The 22,131-nt window shown below is 39.4% G+C and overlaps 1 protein-coding gene across 1 annotated transcript in view; it reads right to left on the bottom strand.

The window, feature by feature from the left end:
* The window catches only part of LOC139732330 (coiled-coil domain-containing protein 180-like), a 37,662-nt gene that overhangs the window by 10,478 nt on the left and 5,053 nt on the right, over positions 1-22,131 (bottom strand). The window contains exons 8-28 of the mRNA XM_071643200.1: positions 21,146-21,405; positions 20,128-20,247; positions 19,641-19,809; positions 18,727-18,849; positions 18,236-18,409; positions 17,406-17,521; positions 15,945-16,071; positions 15,058-15,234; positions 12,712-12,974; positions 12,140-12,221; positions 10,879-11,153; positions 9,770-9,916; positions 9,076-9,252; positions 8,181-8,364; positions 5,024-5,182; positions 3,581-3,735; positions 3,071-3,126; positions 2,262-2,290; positions 2,083-2,231; positions 1,623-1,700; positions 691-757 (exon numbers count right to left, since the gene is read on the bottom strand). Of these exons, the coding sequence (XP_071499301.1) occupies positions 691-757; positions 1,623-1,700; positions 2,083-2,231; positions 2,262-2,290; positions 3,071-3,126; positions 3,581-3,735; positions 5,024-5,182; positions 8,181-8,364; positions 9,076-9,252; positions 9,770-9,916; positions 10,879-11,153; positions 12,140-12,221; positions 12,712-12,974; positions 15,058-15,234; positions 15,945-16,071; positions 17,406-17,521; positions 18,236-18,409; positions 18,727-18,849; positions 19,641-19,809; positions 20,128-20,247; positions 21,146-21,405 (3,087 nt within the window). The remainder of the gene's footprint in view (positions 1-690; positions 758-1,622; positions 1,701-2,082; positions 2,232-2,261; positions 2,291-3,070; positions 3,127-3,580; positions 3,736-5,023; positions 5,183-8,180; positions 8,365-9,075; positions 9,253-9,769; positions 9,917-10,878; positions 11,154-12,139; positions 12,222-12,711; positions 12,975-15,057; positions 15,235-15,944; positions 16,072-17,405; positions 17,522-18,235; positions 18,410-18,726; positions 18,850-19,640; positions 19,810-20,127; positions 20,248-21,145; positions 21,406-22,131) is intronic.

A 22,131-nucleotide genomic window follows, 5' to 3' on the forward strand; every position in this document is an offset into this window, starting at 1 on the left:
TTTATAGTAGCCATTTTGGAAAAGTCCAAGATCGCAGCCATATAGGTATCGGGGGAAATGGAAATGTTGCTTTTCTGATTTCATATACAACAAGCTTTCCAAAAATGTATAATTTTGATACTCTCCCAACAAATCTGGCAAAATTACGTAAGGAACCTGACTACACTGTAGATGTCATTGTTGCTGACTGGACTTTTGGTTTGTAGGGCTTTAAGGTTTTATACTGTCATTATTATTTGAAATAATTTATATTTAGTTCAGAAAACTTCAATTTATAAATTTTGTTTCATAAAAGTTCTAAGAAAATGCTACATTCCATGATGATACACTGGAATAAAAGAATTTGAACTGAACATTATTCTTTTTCATCGCACACATAGTGCAAAACTAGAACTTTATAAAATTCCCCTCCCCTTACTTTTTTTTTTTAAATTTGTTGAGAATGGAATGTGTTACATGACATAATTGATATCGAATTAGAGATATGTAAGTTGACTGAACAATTGCCAATTTCCAAAGTATTTTTTTTTTAATAGTTTTTTTTAATTCATGAAAGAACCAGGGCAGGAACAGTAAAATATGAAAGAGGCTGCAGCTGATAGTTGAAGGCAATTATTATTTATTACCCAGTGAAAGACCCTAAGAAACTGAAGAGAGATGTCTGATACTAAAGAATTGAAAGAAACTCACATCGGCTGTAGTGAGGAGACCATCCAAAGCATCTTGGAGTGTCTTCTTGATGAGAGCCAGGAAATGCCTAGGAGTGACAACAAAGTGTGATTGTTTAAACTCTTGGAGATACAGAAATACCCATTACATACACATACACAAACACAGACACAGACACAAACACATCAAAGGCACATATTCAAACACATACCGCAAACACATGCACAAAAAAAAAAGCTACCCAGAAACTTACACAGACACATTCATTTCATATGCATACACAGACAAATAAACAGAAACATACACGAGAACATACACAGACACATACACACATTCACACAAATATTGACAGACATATTAAGCACTAGCACAGCAGTGATTTCAAGAAGACATCCTTGTTGAAGTGCAATTCTCTACACTGCTTGCTATTCACGTATACTGAAAGGAACATAATCAAACTGTTTCACATCTAAATGATACTCTTTCGGAAGAGACAAACTTTGACATACTCCATTGTTTCTGTCAAACCCTTCTGAAATTTATGGATGCTTTTATTATGACTATTTGATTAGAAATCATATTTGCCAACAAAATTTAGAGGATGGCTTGCAAAAATTGGGACCACTACAGTACCTTCAAACCAACAATTCATTGAAATTATATCTATCATCTTAAACATCCCCAGCTAAGAATGTGGCAGGTTACTTATAAATAGACCGTACTGATGAGAGTACATCCCACATAGGTTCTCAAGTGACACTTAAGTTATGGTTGCAGGTCACGATGCTACGACACAATCACCATCAAAGGAACAATTTGTTCTGTTAGACATAATTTGTTTGTAGTGCTGTTATTAAGATAATTGGATGTACAGTTCAGCATTTATTTCATTCACCTATCAAGTACATGAACTCTGCAGGTAAAAGTCAAAGTGCTACTGCATAGCTACTTACGTTTCTCTCTCAGGCTTTTCTCCAAAGACATAGTACTTGGGGTCAAACTTGAGGGCAGAATTCTTGTTCTTCTGGGTTCTGTATAAGAAATGTAGGATTCAGCAAAGAAATATCCACAGTAAGGCCAGAATACGTATGTATACAAGTCATACACACAAGAAAAATAAACACCGACTAAAAAGCATGATACCAATATCTGAGATTGCAAAATGACTATTATCCATTTTGTTTACTGCATTTGCTTTCCCCCACTCAATGCTTACCCCACTTCCCCTCCACCCTGAAGTCAATTTGACAATTTGACAGGGTATCATGTTAACTCCTATATTTCTTTTTCTTGCTTCGCTGAATGACAACTTTTACATTATGGCATATTGCTGGACAGTACATTTTTAGGGAAGAGGTCTAATCAATAATTTCTTGATAGACATGACCCTGGAGGTGAAGGGTGAAAACTTACCCTGATGCACTGCGGCGAGGATTGTGCTCAGAGGTTGTAGATGTAGTGCGCTTGATGCTGCCCACCTTGGGCCTGTCCTTGTCCATGAGTTTGGTCCCTGGGGGTCGGGTGGGGCACTTACCGCCGCGCCCGTCATCCGTGGTAGCAGTCTGTCGTTGGGCGTCGGCTCCAATGCCCACTGGTTGTGAAGCTACGATACGGTTCACGGCTGCCAGGGGAGGGAAAAGAGACATTAAGGGTTGTTTACATCGTCAGAAGAAGGTAGAAGACAGCAATTAGACAGTGAAGGGTAAGGTTTAGTCAGATAGGAAATTACTTTACACGGAATAAAGCCAAACACAATATGCCAAATGCATAATTTGCTCAGCCCAAGATGTGCTTCGTGTGATCACTTTTCATCAATTACTGGGTGAGTCAACAAGGAGAGTGACTGCTTTTACAAGTAGTTTCTAGTCCTTCATCACTTGCAGTGTGCAGAGATGAAGATCTTGGTAATACCAAATACATGATTAATCTGCCTCTATCAGGTTTTACTGTGAAATGAAAAACCTACATACTGCATACCCTGAATATTTTGTGAGGTTTTATTTTCACAAATTTTGCGAGTCTGGTGATAATTCGCGAATTTAAAAACATGCAAAATTATTGATTATTGACCTTGATCTGGACATGAATGCGATGTGCATGCATACATTTCTCTGTTCAGTACTGTCTCAACAATCAGAAATTGTCCCGAAGTCCCGAATCACAAGATATTAGACTCGCTAAACATATGGCATACACAATAACAAAATATGATGGACACAAAAACTGATTGAATTCAAACATGAAAAGTTTTTATTTACCTTTCTGTATAACTCATCCTACCCAAATACACTATATGACTGAATTAAATACTATTTACCTCAGATGCCAGTCAATTCTGTACAGACATTTTCAGCACAGATATAGTACTTATCTGTGATACACAAACATGAAGTCAACTTACAAGGGGTTGTTGATGGCATTTCTTCAATCTGACCACTCCTTTTCTGTTTCTGAGATCTGTTAAAGAAAGAGAAAGAGAAAGAGATAAAATAGATCATCATTTTCATACTTTATTCATTGACATCACTATATTCTAAATAATCATCAGTTGAACCATCAGTTCTCTATGATTTCCAGCAATAATGTATATCTGAAATGATTTGATCTCCTAGCATTGATAACTTGTGTTTTATTCTCAGCAAACATGTCATATGCAGGGAAAAGAAACAACTACTTTGACAAGATAAGCACAAAGACATAATGCTGAGTCTATAATTAATGTCCTCAATCAAAACACATAAGTTTCCCCGACAAGAAAAAAGAGAAAAGAAAAGAAAAGAAAAGAAAAAAACCAACAACAACAAAACAACAAGAACTGCCTCCTGTGATACTGAACAACTCTTAACTTGTATCTGCAAATTTGCCCTTTATTGTACACTCTCCAGTCTTCTACACTGAGCTTTGTACTTACGTTAAAATGTTCTTGATGATGGAGACAGCAGCATCTTCAGACTGCATCTTACTGGCCTTGAGGGCAGCGGCTGTGGTGGAGGTCATGGGGGTCTGGGCAGTGGCGGTGCTAGGGGGCTGGGGTCCTGGGGCTCCCTGGTCACCACAAAACCCAACCTGTGGAGAGGCAAGACAGACAGACAGACAAGACAGTGAATGGTCAGCTTGTCTGGATCAGAATGACTAACATGTTTGCTTTCAAGAGAAACCTTAAGGATGAATAGTAGAGTACTGACTAAGTAAAACTTGAAGGGCCTTGCTACAAACTAAGCTAGCTAGAGCTTCACAGACACTGAGCTTACTACAGAGTCACAATGACTGTTGAAAAGATTGATACTAAAAAATACCAATCATCTTGGAAAAGCAAATTATTTGTGACCCTGCACCACAAAACAAACAAAAAGTCGCCAGACATGAAATTCTAGTTAAGAGCACATTCTGAAAGAACAGACTTTAAGCTTTGAAATGATGTACAACTCAAATCAAATGGACTTTCCTAACCTATCTAAATATTGGAAAGAAAGCACACACTCTGAAAAAGTGTCAACTGAGAGAGAGGCTCTGAAGTACAGTGTCTATTCAAGCGCTTAATCTTTACCAAGCCGTGCTGGCTGTGCAATGAATGGGACAAAAAACAGGATGTAAGCCACTGGAGTAACAACAATGAAGGGATTATCAGATCAAACTGAAATTGAGCATGCCTTATTAACACACTCTGTCCTTAATTAATGCTAACTTTCAAAGCAGTAGCATAATCTTTTAAAAAGTTATGGGAGTTGAAAGTGGAGAGTGTGTATAAGGTTATTAAGAAATGAAAAGAGGACTCTAAAGACACACTTAATCACACTATTCTGCCAAAAAATATTCGAGATAAACTGCTAGAAAACACACTTTTCTGCCTGTTTCATGATCCCAAATTTTAGCATAATGTAGACGAAGACTTGCTCTTCCAGAAAATATTGAAATAAGTTAAGATCGGCTCCGTTGACCCATTTCACCTATTTTCAGTCCTCACACAAAATCAGTGTGAGCGACTTTTTGTTCGTTTTGTGATGCACGGTCACATTTGAAATGCTCATGATATTATCTGATATATTCTTAATTTTCCAAGTGTAAGTACTTGTGGACCTTTTTTTTTCCATCATCTTTGTTTCTGTTTGTCGTAGGCCTTGAATATCTTCTTGTCAGAAGTGGTAATAGTCTTTAACAACCAAAATGATAATAGGTTTTGAGAGACAAGTTAATTGCAGAAATGTTGTCATGTGGACAAGATACATTGTATCACGAGTAACACACTGTAATTCTTTGTTTGTTTGTTTGGCCGAGTTAATAAGAATAGAAGGCTCACAACGTACTGAACACTGTCACGTTTAATCAATCTCAAACAAAATCCATTTCAAAATACCTTGACGACGGGGTTCTGGTTGCCACGTGATACCGGTGCTCCAACTATAGAGGGCGGGTTGACCAGGAGGTGCTTGGCACAATTCAGGTACTGGGCCCTCTCATCAAAGGCTTGGAAGGTTGCTGGGAGGGTCTCCAGTAGCTCTCCAGGGGTGATTTGCTGCAAAGAACATGCAAAGCACCATAGTCACGACCACTGCTTCCATAAAAAAAAAATGAAAAGTAAACTCAAACAAGGAAAAGTAGAAATTACGCGGTGCGTAAAATATGTCCCCGCCGGAAGTAGCATTTAGTATCAAAATGTACCATATAGGTCAAAAGATCAAGGTCAAAGGTCAAAGAAGTCAAAGGTCAACATTCTGTGTAGAAGTTTTGAAGCCCTCACCTAGTGCCATCACATAAAGCAAACGGAATCGAAATCCGGTTAGAAATGGTGAAGGAGTAGCATTTTGTAGCCAATGTACAATATAGGTAAAAAATCAAGGTCAAAGGTCAAAGAAGTCAAAGGTCAAAATTCTGTGTAGAAGTTTTGAAGCCCTCACCTAGTGCCATCACATAAAGCAAACGGAATCGAAATCGGGTTAGAAATGGCGAAGGAGTAGCATTTTGTAGCAAAATGTACAATACAGGTCAAAAAATCAAGGTCAAAGGTCAAAGAAGTCAAAGGTCAAAATTCTGTGTAGAAGTGTTGAAGCCCTCACCTAGTGCCATCACATAAAGCAAACGGAATCGAAATCGGGTTAGAAATGGCGAAGGAGTAGCATTTTGTAGCAAAATGTACAATATAGGTCAAAAAATCAAGGTCAAAGGTCAAAGAAGTCAAAGGTCAAAATTCTGTGTAGAAGTTTTGAAGCCCTCACCTAGTGCCATCACATAAAGCAAACGGAATCGAAATCGGGTTAGAAATGGCGAAGGAGTAGCATTTTGTAGCAAAATGTACAATACAGGTCAAAAATCAAGGTCAAAGGTCAAAGAAGTCAAAGGTCAAAATTCTGTGTAGAAGTTTTGAAGCCCTCACCTAGTGCCATCACATAAAACAAACGGAATCGAAATCGGGTTAGAAATGGCGAAGGAGTAGCATTTTGTAGCAAAATGTACAATATAGGTCAAAGGTCAAGGTCAAAGGTCACGACTGAAATTCTGTGTGGAAGTTTCAAAGCTCCCATGTAGTGCTATCATATAAAGCAAACAGAATCAAAATTGGCTCATAAATGACAGAGAAGTAGCAAATTGAAGATTTTGATCACACACGGACGCACGGACGGACGGACGGACGGACGGACACACGGACGGACACACGGACACACACACGTACGGAGCCCGTTTCATAGTCCCCTGCTCGAACTCGTTCGGCGGGGACAATTAAGTCAAACTAGAAATATCACTGAAGGTGATTAATACCCCCGCCCCGTGACGACAGTCTTACCCAAGGAATGATCTTTCCTTGATCTTCTGCCATTTAAATGCCGTTACCATGGCAACGCAGCTTCCGACACGTCCGAAAAATATGTCTTGCACATCTTCCCAACAAGACTATTGTGTGTGCCACATTTCATAAGCTTTTGTCAAAAACTGAGGAAGTAGTTCAATCCACAAGATCTTTCCTTGATCTTCCGCCATTAATATGCCGTTACCATGGCAACGCAGCTTCCGATACGTCCAAAAAATATGTCTTGCACATCTTCCCACCAAGACCAATGTGTGTGCCACATTTCATGAGCTTCAGTCGAATACAGAGGAAGTAGTTCAATCCGCAAGATCTTTCCTTGATCTTCTGCCATTTATATGCCATTACCATGGCAACGCAGCTTCCGACACGTCCGAAAAATATGTCTTCCACATCTTCCCACCAAGATCAAGGTGTGTGCCACATTTCATAAGCTTTGGTCAAAAAACTGAGGAAGTAGTTAAATCCGCAAGATCTTTCCTTGATCTTCTGCCATTAATATGCCGTTACCATGGCAACGTACTTTCGGGTACTGTCAAAAAATGCGTCTTGCACATCTACAACCAAAGGCACACATCTGTACCAAGTTTCATGGAAATTGGGCAAAAACTGAGGAAGTAGTTTGCAACACAAAATTTTCCATCATTTTGGTTCATAATATGTGAGCTGTTACCATGGCAACATACTTTTTGTCACTGTCTAGAAATGTGTCATGCTGACCTATATCCTAAGACAAACATTCAATATGAATTCCATGAGAATTGGAAGAACACTGATGAAGCAGTTTTGCCATGAAGCATTTTGTCCTATATTTTGCCAATAACATGCCGTTACCATGGCAACGCACTTTTTGCCACTGCGGAAATATGTGTCTTGCACATTAACATATTCAGATGAACATCTGTACCTAATTTCATAAAAATTGATCAAAAACTGTGGGAGGAGTTCGCGACGCAAGATTTGTACCCATTTTTGCCCATAATATGCCGTTACCATGGCAACGTACTTTTGGGTACTGTCAAAAAATACGTCTTGCAGATCTACAACCCAAGGCACACATCTGTGCCAAGTTTTATGGGAATCGGTTGAAAACTGAGGAAGTAGTTCGCGACGCAAGATTTGCAATGGACCGACCGCCCGACCGCCCGACCGCCCGACCGTCCGCTGATTCCTATATACCCCCTTCAAACTTCGTTTGGCGGGGGTATAATAAGAAAGACACCATTAAGTATGACAACAAACTCCAACAACAATTCAACTGACCAGAGAGAGCCGACATGCAATCTTGTCAACAGTGCAATTGATTGCCATTCAGTTGCATTACAATCTGTTGCTATTTCACATACTAAAGGAACCTTTTGCAGTTAAAGCAAATTGCCAATTAGACAGCTGACTGAATTCATCAAGACCTAATTAAAACAACTGAAAACAACAACAAATCTCAGTCTTTTGATATCATGAAGGCACTATCCCTAAATCGGTCAACTCCGGAGCTTTAACCAAAGGAATGACTACGCTAGTTCTATAATGTGTAAACTTGGCTATCAGTAAGACAGATTCCATGTGTTCTGTAGCTCTGACTGGTAGGGGTGCTCTGCTGCATTCATTTTATTCTCCAGAATGTGGCTGAAAGAATCAGTGACTGTTGCAGCAAAAAAAAAAAGAGGAACCCCCCAAGTGACTGAAAATCAAGGTAACAGCCAAGACGTACCTCCTTGTCCAGATTGGGACGCTCGCAGGCATCCACTCTGTTTTCCAGTGTGTTGAGCAGCCTCATGAGGTTCTGTGCCTGAGTGTTACTAGCGGCCACCTCTCCCTTGATCTTCACCTGGGTGTTGTTCAGCCATCGGCTCAGCTTCTCAATAAACGTCAGGTCAAACAGGTGACTCTTGAATCTGGAGAGAACATGGCGGCGAATGTGACAAAGAGGGCATATGTTAACTTGTTGAGGACAGACTGATTTTATTTTAGCACGCATTTCCCATAGACATCTGACTGAGTATACTCGGGACTAGTCTTCAATGGGTTAAAGATGAAATGAGATTATCACTGACAAATGATAATCATCGATAATCATCGTGGCACATCGCCAGAGTCACTGGTCTAATTCTATCATTATTTGTCACTTTAATACAATGTTACTATCAAAACTCACTGGCTACTCTGATTGTTTGAAATTTTTTTCACAATAAGATTAGCACTATATCACCAAATTTTTTTGCAACATTGTTAGATGCTGATCCCTCACCATCCTATATGTATGTAGTCACATATTCTTGAAGTATAACAAGTATGCAAGAAACTTAATAGCAGACTTACGCAGAATGAATCTCACAAGACAAGAGGCACTTAACTACCTTCACAAGCCAGTAACAACCTTGCAAACGTGAGACAACGATAATATTACATCATCACGAATTATCTTTCCTCTTCACACTCTTGCATGCCTTCTAATTTGACAGCCATGTTCAAAGCCTGTTGTACAATCTGAGGTTTCTTTCAAACAGCCGGCACATGAGAAATCTTGCACCAGTGCCAAATGATAGAACTGCAACTGTAACGATACAGAACAAACACCAACCAGTATCTTCCCACCATGGCCTCACCTGTCTTCAAACTTGCCAGCGATGTTGGTGGCCTGCGTCAGTCTCCTTGCCTCCATGCCTTCCAGGTCGGCCATGACGAATCCCTCGGCCGAGTCTATCTTGATGGCCAGCTTCTCCAGTTTCTTCTTGTAGGCCTCCACCTCCTCCGGGGAAAAGTTGCCTCCGTCGGAAAATAGCCTGAGGGTAAACGTTTTTATGAATACAGCCAATAGAAGCCTTGTTAGGCATTGCAAAAATTGTGTTCTAGTTTACTCAGACAAAGTTATCTTTGAATAGGTTTGTATCATGGCCAAATATGTTTCAAGCGTGGAAAGAATAAAGAAATTATACAAGGGAACTCACATAATATATTGAATGAACTACATTCTTGAGACTATACAACTCAATGTTCAACACATGAGCATTGAAAGTTTTGGCAATGCATACAGATAAAAAATTAGAAGACTGCATTACAAACATATGAGTCACACCTACATGTATATAACATATTTCAAAATAGTGTTCTTAAAGATATTGGTCGGACACAAAAACATCAATCATGCTATCCATGTATATGTAACCACATAACATACACACATTTATGCACATACATACATGCATACATACATGCATACATACATGAACACATATATACATACGCACATTCATATAATATTAACTAATAGATACATAACAGACAAGATTACAGACTTACTTAAAGGACTTGATGAATCTTGCGTTGGATTCCCGCAGCATCTGCAGTGTGTCATCCAGGTACTGCCTGAACTGCCTGAGGGATGCCCTGATGACGTCCATGTGACTCTCCACTTTGGTGTTGACTTGGTGTGACAGCGCCACCAGGCTGCAGTGGGAAACAAGTAATCACTGCATGAAAGTCTATTATGGCATATCTTTTTTTCAGGTGGCTTTAGGTACACTAGTCCCTCATAATTCTATTTCTTCATTTCCCCACTCATTTAATGAATTTCTTTACAATCTAAAAAGAAGGGATGCCAAAATAACATATTCTACAGGCAAAAGTCACAGTTTGATTTATATTGAGAAAATTGCTTGTACCAAGCATGCAACATATCTCTTACTTTAAAAACATCTTCTTCTTTTTTTGTCTTGTGAGTAATGATAAAAAAGACAACAAAATACAGAATATAATCTTTTATAACATCTTCTACAGCCCTGTTGGATCTGCCACCATGTAGGAGGATCGACGCAGTTTTTACTCGCACTAAGCACTCATAGTCACATTTAATTGTATGATAGTGAGACTGTTGTACATACATTGAATGACACCCCCTCAAGACACACTGCTCAAGTTCATCCCAGTATAGCTTCATATAAGAGCTACTTCACGGGATTACTGCATCAAGGTATCAAGGTATAATGAAAACATCCTAGTTTGCAGCTTTGTGAAACAGTGTGTTTGTGTTACACTTTCTGGAGATTCAATTTCATTACCAGTCTCCACTTATCATCGGTTTGATAATCATTTGGTAACAGGTAGTTCAAGTGTGTATTAGTAGAAGGCGGTGCTCACACAATGGGATTACACGCATTATTTTGATTTCTCTCTTTTTTCTTTTTTGAAAAACCAATTTTGAATAGTCAACCACCTAGAAAAGAAACAAAGAAACTATTTAGGTATTACAGCTAAACCCAATTCTAGTTATTAGCTAATTTTCTCATTTGATCAAGAGCTTGCAATATAGCATGTTAAACATCAATTACAGTATAATATATCCAGATATCAAGGTGATCATGATGACAACTGTGCATTAAGAAACACATTGGTGTGTGAGTGTGTCTTACTCGGCAGAGCGAGAAGCATTGATAAAGACGTTCTCCATGGCGTCAATGTCTTGGCGGAAGCGCTCGACAACGCCGTCGTGTTCCTTCTGCATGGCAGCAAAGCGCTGCTTGATCTCCGAGAGGGCGCCAGACACCCCTCGGGAGTGTTTGGTCACTCGCTCCTGGTGGAGCAAAAGTTCGGCGGCCCGCACGTTGTGAACATCCAGCTCTGTGCGCTGGGGGCGGGGCTCGTGTAGGTGGAGACGAAGGTCCAACTCACTCTTCAGCTCTTCCATCTGTCGGCCGTCAAGAAACAGGGTGAGACCATCAAGAGTGAAAGTTTGATTGACATGATAAAAAAAACCTCACATTTTCCCCTCAAAGATGACAGAGAAACACTTAGCCATGTCTCCACTCATGGAGCTGAAAATAAATGCAAGAAACACCACAAGCTTTGTTTTCCTTTTTCTATCACTGAGTTTTTTCTTCTAAAATCTTCATGGTTCATGTTATGATGGGGAACATTGGCAGCCATTTTATGTTAACTTTGTATCAAACAGTAAAAATATCTATAAGCAATTTGAAACCTTCCTTAAATTCCATGTTTGTCTAAAAAGCCATATAATCCAGTTGACAAAACTGTGGGAAGAATATGTGAGGTTGACAAATAACTGCTGTGACTCATATATGTAATATTAAAATTGATGGCCACAAACTCAATATGCAAAGAAAAATCACAAGTTCTGATCAATCCTGTATTTCTATTTCACATTTGAATTCAGCAAATTTCTTGACAGACAATTCACATCTACAGAAGAAAGGAACATTCAATACACGATTTCAAAAGGAGCAATGCTTTATGTATTTGGCACACAGAAGAAGTAACAATTCCTAATGCTTCACCACTCTCAGAGTCTATGAAAGCAAGAGTAAAGCACTGCTTCTCCCAAGGGTTTTAAATGCAATGTTTGGCAGACAATTTTTCCTGGATAACAATCAATTTTCTCAATACATGCTCATTGATGGAATTATATTCAGTCAAACCTGTCTATAGCGACCATCTGCCATATGCAACCACTAAACAGAATTCCCCTCAAGAGAAAAGCCATTAACGACCCTGTCTATAGCGGCCACCTGTCTATGACAGCCACTTTTTTTCGTCACCCTTGGGGTGGCCGCTATAGACAGGTTCGACTGTACCATCATAACATCGTCAATTATCATTATTTGGATGCTGTATTTGATTGCCATGTACCACCTGACACCACATGCTCCATCTTACCTTAGCAGCCACCACACTGTGTGCTCTCTCCATGGCATACACCATCCACTCTTCCAGGTGCTCTAGAAAGGAGGCCCGCATGCTGTGAAAGCAAAAGAAAATTTAATAAGGAGCTGGTTTGTGTTCATAATGCCCCTGTTGTTTCAAATATTCAAGGAATATGGGCAAATGTTTTCATGATCGCTCTCCCCACTTTAAGTAGAATTACACATAAGTATAAACCTTTTTTTTTTTCTTTTTTCACACATCATCTCGTTCAGTTGAAAGTACAATTACACACAAGTATAAAAACATTTTTTTTTTCACATATCGTCTCGTTCAGTTGAAAGTCCTTATTCTTTGTCTTAACATTCATGACCATCTATTCCCAAACACTATTATGATGACACTCATTAAAAATCTCATGGTGTATGTTCTTTACCTCCACAAAGTGTGATTCTTGGTGTATCAGACTACTATGACAAATCAATAAATGACTTATGAATAAATCAATAAATCAATAGATCACTTGTAAATACAGAAAATAAAGACTAATCATGTGAGACAGTGAGAGATTCTGAAATATCACTCACTTCTTCCGCAAGTTCTGCAGCATTTCTGCCGGAATGGTGACGTTTTGCAGGAAAACTGGGCGTGACCCTTCCTCTGGCACCCCTCCCTCCCGGGAGTCCCCGCCCTGTCCTGGCTCCTCCTCCTCCCCTCCCAGAGCTCCGCCCACTGTCAGGACGTAGAAGTTGGTGCCGTTGGAGGTCGACAGGACTTCCCTGACGACAGGGGGAACCGAATCCTGGTCGATGGTCTCTGAGGCTGAGTTGCCTGGTTGTGCAGAGGAGCTCTGTATATATGAGAGACACACATGAAATGTACTAACCGGATTGTGGAAAGGGTAAACTTCATTCATAATTCTTGAGGATTCTTCAGAGTGGCTTTCTGGTTGTGAGATGGATTAGTGCATATGATGGTCACCCTCATTAAGAATCACTCTTTGAATGATCTAATGAGCAAATTTTGAAAAAAAAAAAAAATAATCTTTGCAAAACACAGGTTGAGTGTTAACTTATAGGAAATGTTAGTTTAAATCAAGTCTGTAAGATGATGTTGTAGGCCTAGATGATTTAGCTGCTTCCACAACTTCACTAGATATCTAAACTTGCAAACTTGAAAGTCAGCATGGTTCAGGAAAATGTGTATAGTTTGGTCAAAATGACAAATACATAACATCCATTTCCAATGCTAATGTTGTAAAAACAAGGATCAATAGGACATGATAAATCCATAACACATACATCATGAACACAACACAAAGTACTATTGTATCTGAACTGAATTAATGGACGGACGAACATTCCAACCTCTTGAAATACAAGAGGTACCATATCTGAATGAAGAGGTGTAGATTTCAGACTGGACCAATCCTAGACTCACCCCAGACTTGAAGTCAGTAGAGAGTGCTGTCCTTCTCAAACTAACACTTTTCTTGTTGGCAGACTGGTGAGTGGACATATGTGGACACAGGTGGACAGAGGTGGACATAGAGTAACAGGTGGTTAGGACATACAAGACATTAGTGCTTCATGCATGGAATAGCAGCATGGTGCATGCACAGCGACAGCAGGACTTAAATATATAGTATGCTCACGACTTGGTGGGATCCTTTGGTAACATACCAATCCTGAGCTGACTTGTCTCTTGGTGAATGTCAAACCAAACTCTTTTTCCCCCAGTTTTGAGGCATTTGATGTCATGATACCACAATGATGCATAATCTGTTTTTGTACAGTGATTTTCAACTACTAAACGTTGCCTTTCTGAAAGAGAAACAAACCTCACTCTGAAAAGTGTGAGGAGTCTGAAGTTTGGCAAAAATTTCAATAATAACCAGTGTGATGGCAAGTGAAATAAGGCTACAGAGAGAGTTTCTGAACATTGAGCAAATATCTAAGGTCTTGAAAAAACAAAAACAAAAGCACAGCAATGGAATATCTGAATTTTCCTTTTGCCATTTTCTTCAACCAAATAAAATCAAATTTCTTGAAATACTATATTGCATCTGCTTGTCAATTCAGATGTATTTATGCTTATCAATACAAATTAAGACTAGTACTATTGTGAATAAAAGTATGGCATGACTATACCCATGCTCTGCTTGTGCTTTACTACTAAAGCTGAATAATATATTCTTCGTGTAATTACACCAAATATGACTGAGTGTACACCAAGAGACAAGGAAGGCACAAGGTGTCTAATGTTATGATACAGGAAAGTAAACCCTAGTTGTGTACATGAAGTGGCTGTAACAAAGAAAGAAGATAAAGAGACCTTTGTGGGCACACAAACAACATGAGAAAAAAATATATAACACATAGCGCACATGCATGCATCAGACAAGAGGCCAAAGGACTCCAGGGTTAGACGACACAAGCAACATGTGCATTGACCGTAAGTTATGGGTGCATACTTTGGAGCAGCCTTATATTGTAACGAGAATAGTTTAAGCTGATTGCAATGAGTGCAGCAGGGAAAGCAATCTATGTTAAAAGACATCAGAGATGGAACTTGAAATTGAAAAGAGACAGAAAAGTAGATGGGGAGATTTTAAGGGTCTGGAGAGATTTAGCTGGTCCAGGATAATGAAGAAATCAAGGGTTATGAAGTCATTTAGGGCTCACAGTACAGAGACCCTTTAGCTTTGAGCTGAAGACCAACTACATCAATGACAGGAAATGAAGGCAATGTCCCTTTTGAAAGATCTAGTTCCTGAGGTACGTAACCAAAACATCTCTTCAGTAAAAGTTTAAAATCTTGAAATCAAATTCCTCATTGTACTTTCTTGTCCTCTACAAAGGGAATGAAATAAGGGATGATATGATACAATGCCTGTAAGGAAAAAGATGACAAGCGTCTAGCTATAAGCTTACCGATTTGACAGAGTGGGAGCTCTCTGGCCGACTCCCTGATCCCTCCTGGCTGCTGGCTTTGCTCCCAGCTTGTGATGGGCTCTGAGAATCCTGCTGGGAGCTACTTGTCTCCTTCTTCATCTCCTCCTTCTCCTGCCCTTCTTGCTGCTGGTTCTCCTCACCAGTCTCCCCTTCCTTCTTCTCAAGTACCAGGAGAAAACAGCCATACATTAAAAATGATTGAATACTTACAACAATACACTGTCAGGTGGGAGTTGCTTTAATCTGCTAGTGCTGCAAATTTCAAAATGACATATGAAATTATTATCATGTCCCTCAAAAGGAACTGTCAATCATGCTTGTACCTTCTACCGTGGTCTGAACACAGGGGTATTTAGAATCTAGAACACAGGTGTGTTAAGTCTGAAAATGCCAACCACAATATTCTGACTACAAACATTGCAAAAACATGAAAAGTCCTTCACACATATTTGGAAAGGTTGAAAGAAAAAAAGTAAACAAATCTGATAATCAATAAGACTAGGTGTCAAACTTTCATCGTATATGGGCTGATATCAGATTCTTCAAATTAAAATGAAATCAAAACTTACATCCTCGTGAAGATACACTACAACTGATTATTAGTAACAAGCAAAACAAAAGTGAAGTAACAATGTTCCCGATGAAATATGTGATTAAATTGATTGATTAATGCCCTTTCTAGACCTTCTAGGCTTCAAACATGCACTGTATGTCTCAACAAATTTGACCTGTGTTCAGTCAAGATATGTGGCTGGTATACATACTACTGCTAAAATGTGCATCATCTATTCTAATCGGAGTTACCCCTCCCCCTGCCTTACAAATCTAACATCAATATCTTGCAGGATAACATGCAAATGACTTACGGTGGGATCCACTCTGTCCACTCCAAAGAAAGTGCAGAGAGAGCCATCGTATCTCTGGAGCTCCTCACTGACCATGTCTGGGTAACCCTTGACAATATCCTCTTGGTCCTTGTAGAAGGTGAAGTAGCTGTTTCACGGAGGAAGCAAAAATACAAATATGAGCTGACAGCTCACTAACTACCGGACTAGAGCAGACAAATTATAAACATAATGAAAGCTGGTATTGGTAATTAGAGAGGGATATATGTGTGACCCTGCATCACAAAACCAACAAAAAGTCGCCACACATGGAGTTTTAGTTAAGAGCAGATCCTGAAAGAGCAGACTTCAAGCTTTAAAATGATGTTTAACTCAATTCAAATGGACTCTCCTAACCTATCCTAATATTGTAAAGAAAGCACACACTTTGGAAAGTGTGAACTGAGAAAAGAGGCTCTGAAGTAGAGGGTCTATTCAAGCGCTTAATCTTTTTCAAGCCGTGCTAGCTGTGCGATGAATGGAACAAAAAAAAAGGATGTTAACCACCAGAGCAACAATAATGAAGGGATTACTGTAAAACATGATATATTCGCGGCATGAATTTTTCCCGAATTGGTGCAGATGGCCTTTTTTGCAGCATGAAATTTTCGCGAACTGCCACCAGCATTCAATGCATATAGTGTAGATAAGAACTTTTGCGTGCATTTTAATTTTGCGAATCTTAGTGCTCGCGAAATTCGCGAAATCAAAATGCACACAAAAATTCCTCGTTTTACAGTATTAGATTAAGCTGAAATTAAGCATGCTTTTATAAACACAATCTGTAAATGATTAATGCCAACTTTCAAGGCAGTAGCATCATTCTTTCCAAAGTTATTGGAGTTGAAAGTGAAGAGTATGGACAGGGTTTTTAAGAAATGAAAAGAGGACTCTATGAGAAACACCTAATCACACTATTCCACCACGAAGTGTTCAAGAAAAACTGCTAAAAACACAAGTTCCTGTTCCTTTTATGATCCCAAACTTTAGTATAATGTAGAAGAAGAGTTGCTCTTTCAGAAACTATGAAAAACTCTAAATTGGATGGGTTGACCCATTTCAACTTTTTTCAATCCTAACACAAAATCAGTGCATGTGACTTTTTGTTTGTTTTGTGATGCACGGTCACATGTGGTCTTTATGACACAATAAGGATTTGTCACATCATCAAATCTGGGATGCTCCCACTGGTATTTCCAATGCAATCCAGGAGAAGAATTTTGAAGAATATCTTACAAAGACATCAAATATTCAACACAAAGGGAAAGATGATGATTCTTGATTATTAAATCCAACAGACTATACACCATAAGGCGTGAAATCTTGCCATCAATTTTCAGTCTGGCTTTGTGCGTCTTTTTCCAGTGCACAGTACATGGGGATGGTACGGCAGTGATGTGCTATCTCAGGGAGCTAGGGTTGATAGACGGCAGACTGTCTTACCTCTCCTTGACCTTGTCCAGCATCTGTCCTGCTTTCTCTAGCATGTTCTTGAGGGCCTCCTCACTGCTCTCTTGCCTCAAGCGATCCATCAAGATGTCAAGGTTGGCTTCCATGTCCTAGAAAGATGATAGGAGTCAAGTCACAGGTTGTAGGGAGAAACAATCCACTGATTTCTCACAAGGAGTCTGTTATTCCAATACATGTCATTACCTGATCTATTTGTAGCCATATAGACATTATCTAGCCTCACCAAAAAAAAAAAAAAATCACCAGATAAGCAAGTTCATCTAAGATGTTGCTTATACATAGAGCCTACATCCAGATCTCGTCATGAACATTGAGGCTTGTGATTATCAGTCAAAGCTCATCTTAAGAACCGACTGGATGTCACAAAGATAGCTTAGTGTATGACATTTGTGTACACCTTTATCACAATTACCACTTTGATTTTCCAGGTTGTAACTGTTTGTGTCACAAAATCTGCCGTCAATGATCACATCAAAATATAATTTCATGATGGAAATTCAAATTACACGGTAAGGTATCAAAAATTCCACATTTAACAGCATGATACAATAATGAGGATGGTCATGATGATGATCATCACTACTGTTATCATTAGCATCGTCACCACAATCATCATTGTTTGCATTGCAATCTACATCATCATCATCACCCCATCACCATCATCATCACCATCATCATCATCATCACGGTTGATTATTACCACCATCATCTTCAACACTGTCCTCATCACTATCTGCATAACCATCATTATCATCATCAGTGTTTCAGCAATCATCATTATCATCATCCTGGCAGTAACAAACCTGGTTGAGGTTGTCGTGTTGCCGACGACACTCTTCAAGCTGCTCCTGTAGTTGCCGCTCCTTCTTTGCCAGGTTGATCTCATGGACGTCCCACAAGTGGGCGGCGCCCTGGGTGAACTTGAACAGGGAGCGCAGCTGGTGGGCGTGGCGCTCTGCGAGCCTCTCCAGGGATAACTGGGAGTGAGGGAAAGAAAAGTGGTTTCTTTCCCAGTCATATCTATCTTTCTATAACCACTAGATGTGCATAATGGATCAGAAATCACATTCATACATCTTTTACAAACTGAAAATGGTGGAAAATAGACATTGAAGGTACTGATATATACCTCGTCAAGAAATTAACTGTGCTTGACTAACATATGCATACAATGAGTTTGTACAATAACACCAGTATTCTTCTTCCTACTGTTGTGACCGATGTAAGGCATGATCCATAGATGTGAAATAAAGTTTAGAATTTTCCCGGACTTTCTGTGATGTGTTATACTCACATCCATGTCTTCCAGTGTGTGCTCAAATTTCTCCTGGCATCGGCCGACCTCAGGTAAGATCTCATCGTCAGTGACCTCAACCACTTTCTGGTCCGAGCAGACTCCTGCCTCTATGAGCTCCGTCTAAGTGGGGAGAGAGAACACAAAGCTTGATGAAAATCTACACCTTGTTTCTGCATCAAGTAAATATCCATATTATTCCTAACGCAGGTGCAGATACAGCGGTATGTAAATTCAAACAATACAATTGGGAAATTATGAATGTGATTCCAACCTTTTGTCTGACACTAAAACTAACTCCTCCCACTGACCCCCCCCCCCCAACCCAACCACTCCCAGTGGTTTTTCTTTTTCTTTTTTCTTTTTTTTTTCATTTGAGAGGCATCAAGAACTTTTGTAGCTTTCTGATCCAGCAGTAATGGCACATTAAGTCAACCAAAACATTAAAACTTTGTACGTTTTGAATGGACTGTCAGATTTTCCTCAAACTTCACTGATATATTTTTGAACATTTCTGCATTCACTGAATCCACCTATATACTTGCAGTAAATTCCCCCAAAGTTATGAGATGATTTACCACAATGTGTCACATTATGAAATAATCATTTTGAAATCATCACCATCATAACAACAACAACACAATAATAATATCGTCTCCTTTATCAGGGATAGCCACTTCAGTGTTGCCCCTGCTCTACCAGAGGGCCCTGCCATTGTTATAACCCTGGCGTTGGCCAGGCACCCATTTATACACCTGGGTTGAGAGGGACATGGTGGGTAAACACAGCTTGTCCAATTTGCAAATTCTAACTGTCAAAATTTTACATTTCCACAATGACAGTAGTAACAATCTGTAACAGTTCCATAACATTTTCTTCTAATGCTTCAAAGATTGACTAAACAGTTGCCATACCTGGAAGTTCTCTACGTGGTCCAAGCACTCTTTGCACACACTCTCATATTCCTCATGGAGCTGATCTAAGTAGGTCACATGAAGCTGTTCAATCCGCTGACAGGAGCTAACAATCTCCTTGTTCCACTGGTACGCTGCCGTCTTGCTGGATTTCGGTGGCTTCATTTCACTGCTCACAGACAAGGAGACAAAGAGTCCACATTTGATCTGAGTCACCTTCTTGGAGACATTATTTCACAAAAGTTATCCATATGAAAATAATGCTAATTGTCAAATAGAGTCAATTTGTATTTTATGTCAACACAATATCAAGACTAAAATATCAAGATTAATCAAATCATGGAATAAAGACTCATGACTGATCCTTTATGATGCAGCTCAATATCACAGAAGGGAACTTATGAGTAGTAGATGCCTACAACCTAGTAAAGTTTATAAATTAAGGGGTAGACCATTCAAACATACACACACTTCAAACAAAACTTACGTGAGGTTATCCAGTATATCAAGACGGCCTTTGTTCAGCTTGACCTGCTCGGTGTACAGCTTGTCCATCAAGGCATTGATCTTTGGTGGATTGATGATTCTATCGCTCTGCATAAATTCCCTGTTACGGAAGAAACAGTGAACTGAATTTTATGACAGATTCATGGATTAAACACATCATCATCAACCTTCAGACGGGTCCTCTGATGACAGCGAACTTATGATTTTTGCAACAAAAGAAAATGATGGTTGGGGAAATGAACCAACAACCTCAACAAGGAAGGAAAGAAAAGAATCCAGCCGTTTGGTATATAAATGGTGATTTTCACTGTACCGGTAATCACCATTTTGTCAAGACAAAATATCATCAGTCTTGGTTAGTTAGCAGTAGCTTTAATTTGCTAATGCTCTCACACTTCAAACACTGTTTGTAAACAGGCAACATTTGGCAAACATTAGAACAAAATACTTTCATGTTATGACGAGTGAAATCAAAATGTTCTCTAAATGACTTATGCCCCCTTCCCCCCCCCCCCCCCCCAAAAAAAAAAAAAAAAAAAAGTCTTGGCAAATTGTTTGGGCATGATATGTTAGCAAATACTTTTATAAATTAGCACAAATTTGAAAATCACTCACAAATATCAATACAAGTAAATAACTGTATACACAAAAAGACTGTCTGTCTGACTGTCTGTTCTAGGATGGTATATATTTAGAGAAATAGTTTAACTTTCAACACTTGCATAGTGAGCAATCTTTCTATTTAACACCTAGCATGTGGATGTGATGGACTTATGACAAGTCAAGTACATTCTTGAAATAGAATATCCCCAGCAAAGGCTGTACATTAAGATTATAACCATAATCTTGTAAACTATCGAACAAACTCACACTAGCTATTCATAAATGACAATAGGCAATGAGACAGCTTATCTGGTGTAACAAGGTATGCGGGACATACAAACTGTCCCCATGCAAGGTGGTGTACAGGAAAATCAGGGATTTCTCAAAGTACGTACATAAACTTCTTAATGGCAATGTCAATGTTGAGTTTTCTCCAGTCTGCGAGGCGGTCCTCCCACACACGGTGATGGTTCTTGTCTCGCTCGATGTCTGTCTTCATAAGGCGGGCCTGGAGGTCAGTGTAGGCACGCCGGTTTGACAGGAGCGTCTGGTTGATGATGGTGGACTCCTTCTCGATGAGTCGCTGGACGTCTGGTGGCATCAGATAGGCAATGCCCTCCATTTTCTTGGCATAGGATTTCAGCACATTTTTCAACTGTGGATGGGCATTGAAGAGATCAGATGCACACATTCTATCATTTACAAAACTCCTCTGATGCTCCAATTGGTTGACAAATTACCCTTCATCAACGTACATAAACATAAATTATTCAGTGTATTAGTAATAGTCATGATAAAAGTCATGGGCATCATACACGGGTTGGACCTGAACCAACAACCTCCTAATTGCTAGACAGGTGTCATGTCCACTAGACTACCAAGCTTCTGCCTGATAGCCATTGATGGTTCTGATCCCTAATAGCAGTGGGTGTTAAGTATTCATTTAAATTAATGATTCTTGCATCAAGTTGTTTTTATTGTAACTGATCAACAAATCGCCTTTTATCAAGTTAAATAAACACAGATTATTCTCTGATATTGTACAGTTTTGCCACAAGAACATTCACTGGAGTAGATTGGGCGTTCTTTAAATCGGCCAGACTCTAGTGAGTTTTGGTGCATCATATAAGAAAATTATGTCTAGTACGAGTACTGATCAAAAAAAAGAGAAAAAAAAGAGAGTAGGTCCAGTTCACAGCCAATACAAAAGCATCACTGGGACCACAGCCTCTTGCCATGGCCACTTCATAAAATACTTTGAATCGATAACGTACAAAGTAACAAATCCCACTGACGGATTTGTGCATGCTGCATCTATGGCCGAGACGTGAAATTAAAACTGCGCTTCATTTGAGTGAAGGGACATAGCAAAGGAAAATGA

The sequence above is a fragment of the Diadema antillarum genome, unplaced genomic scaffold (genome assembly GCF_040938485.1).
Source record: "Diadema antillarum isolate AM-2024a unplaced genomic scaffold, OU_Dant_1.0 scf00000024, whole genome shotgun sequence".
Lineage (NCBI taxonomy): Eukaryota > Metazoa > Echinodermata > Echinoidea > Diadematoida > Diadematidae > Diadema > Diadema antillarum.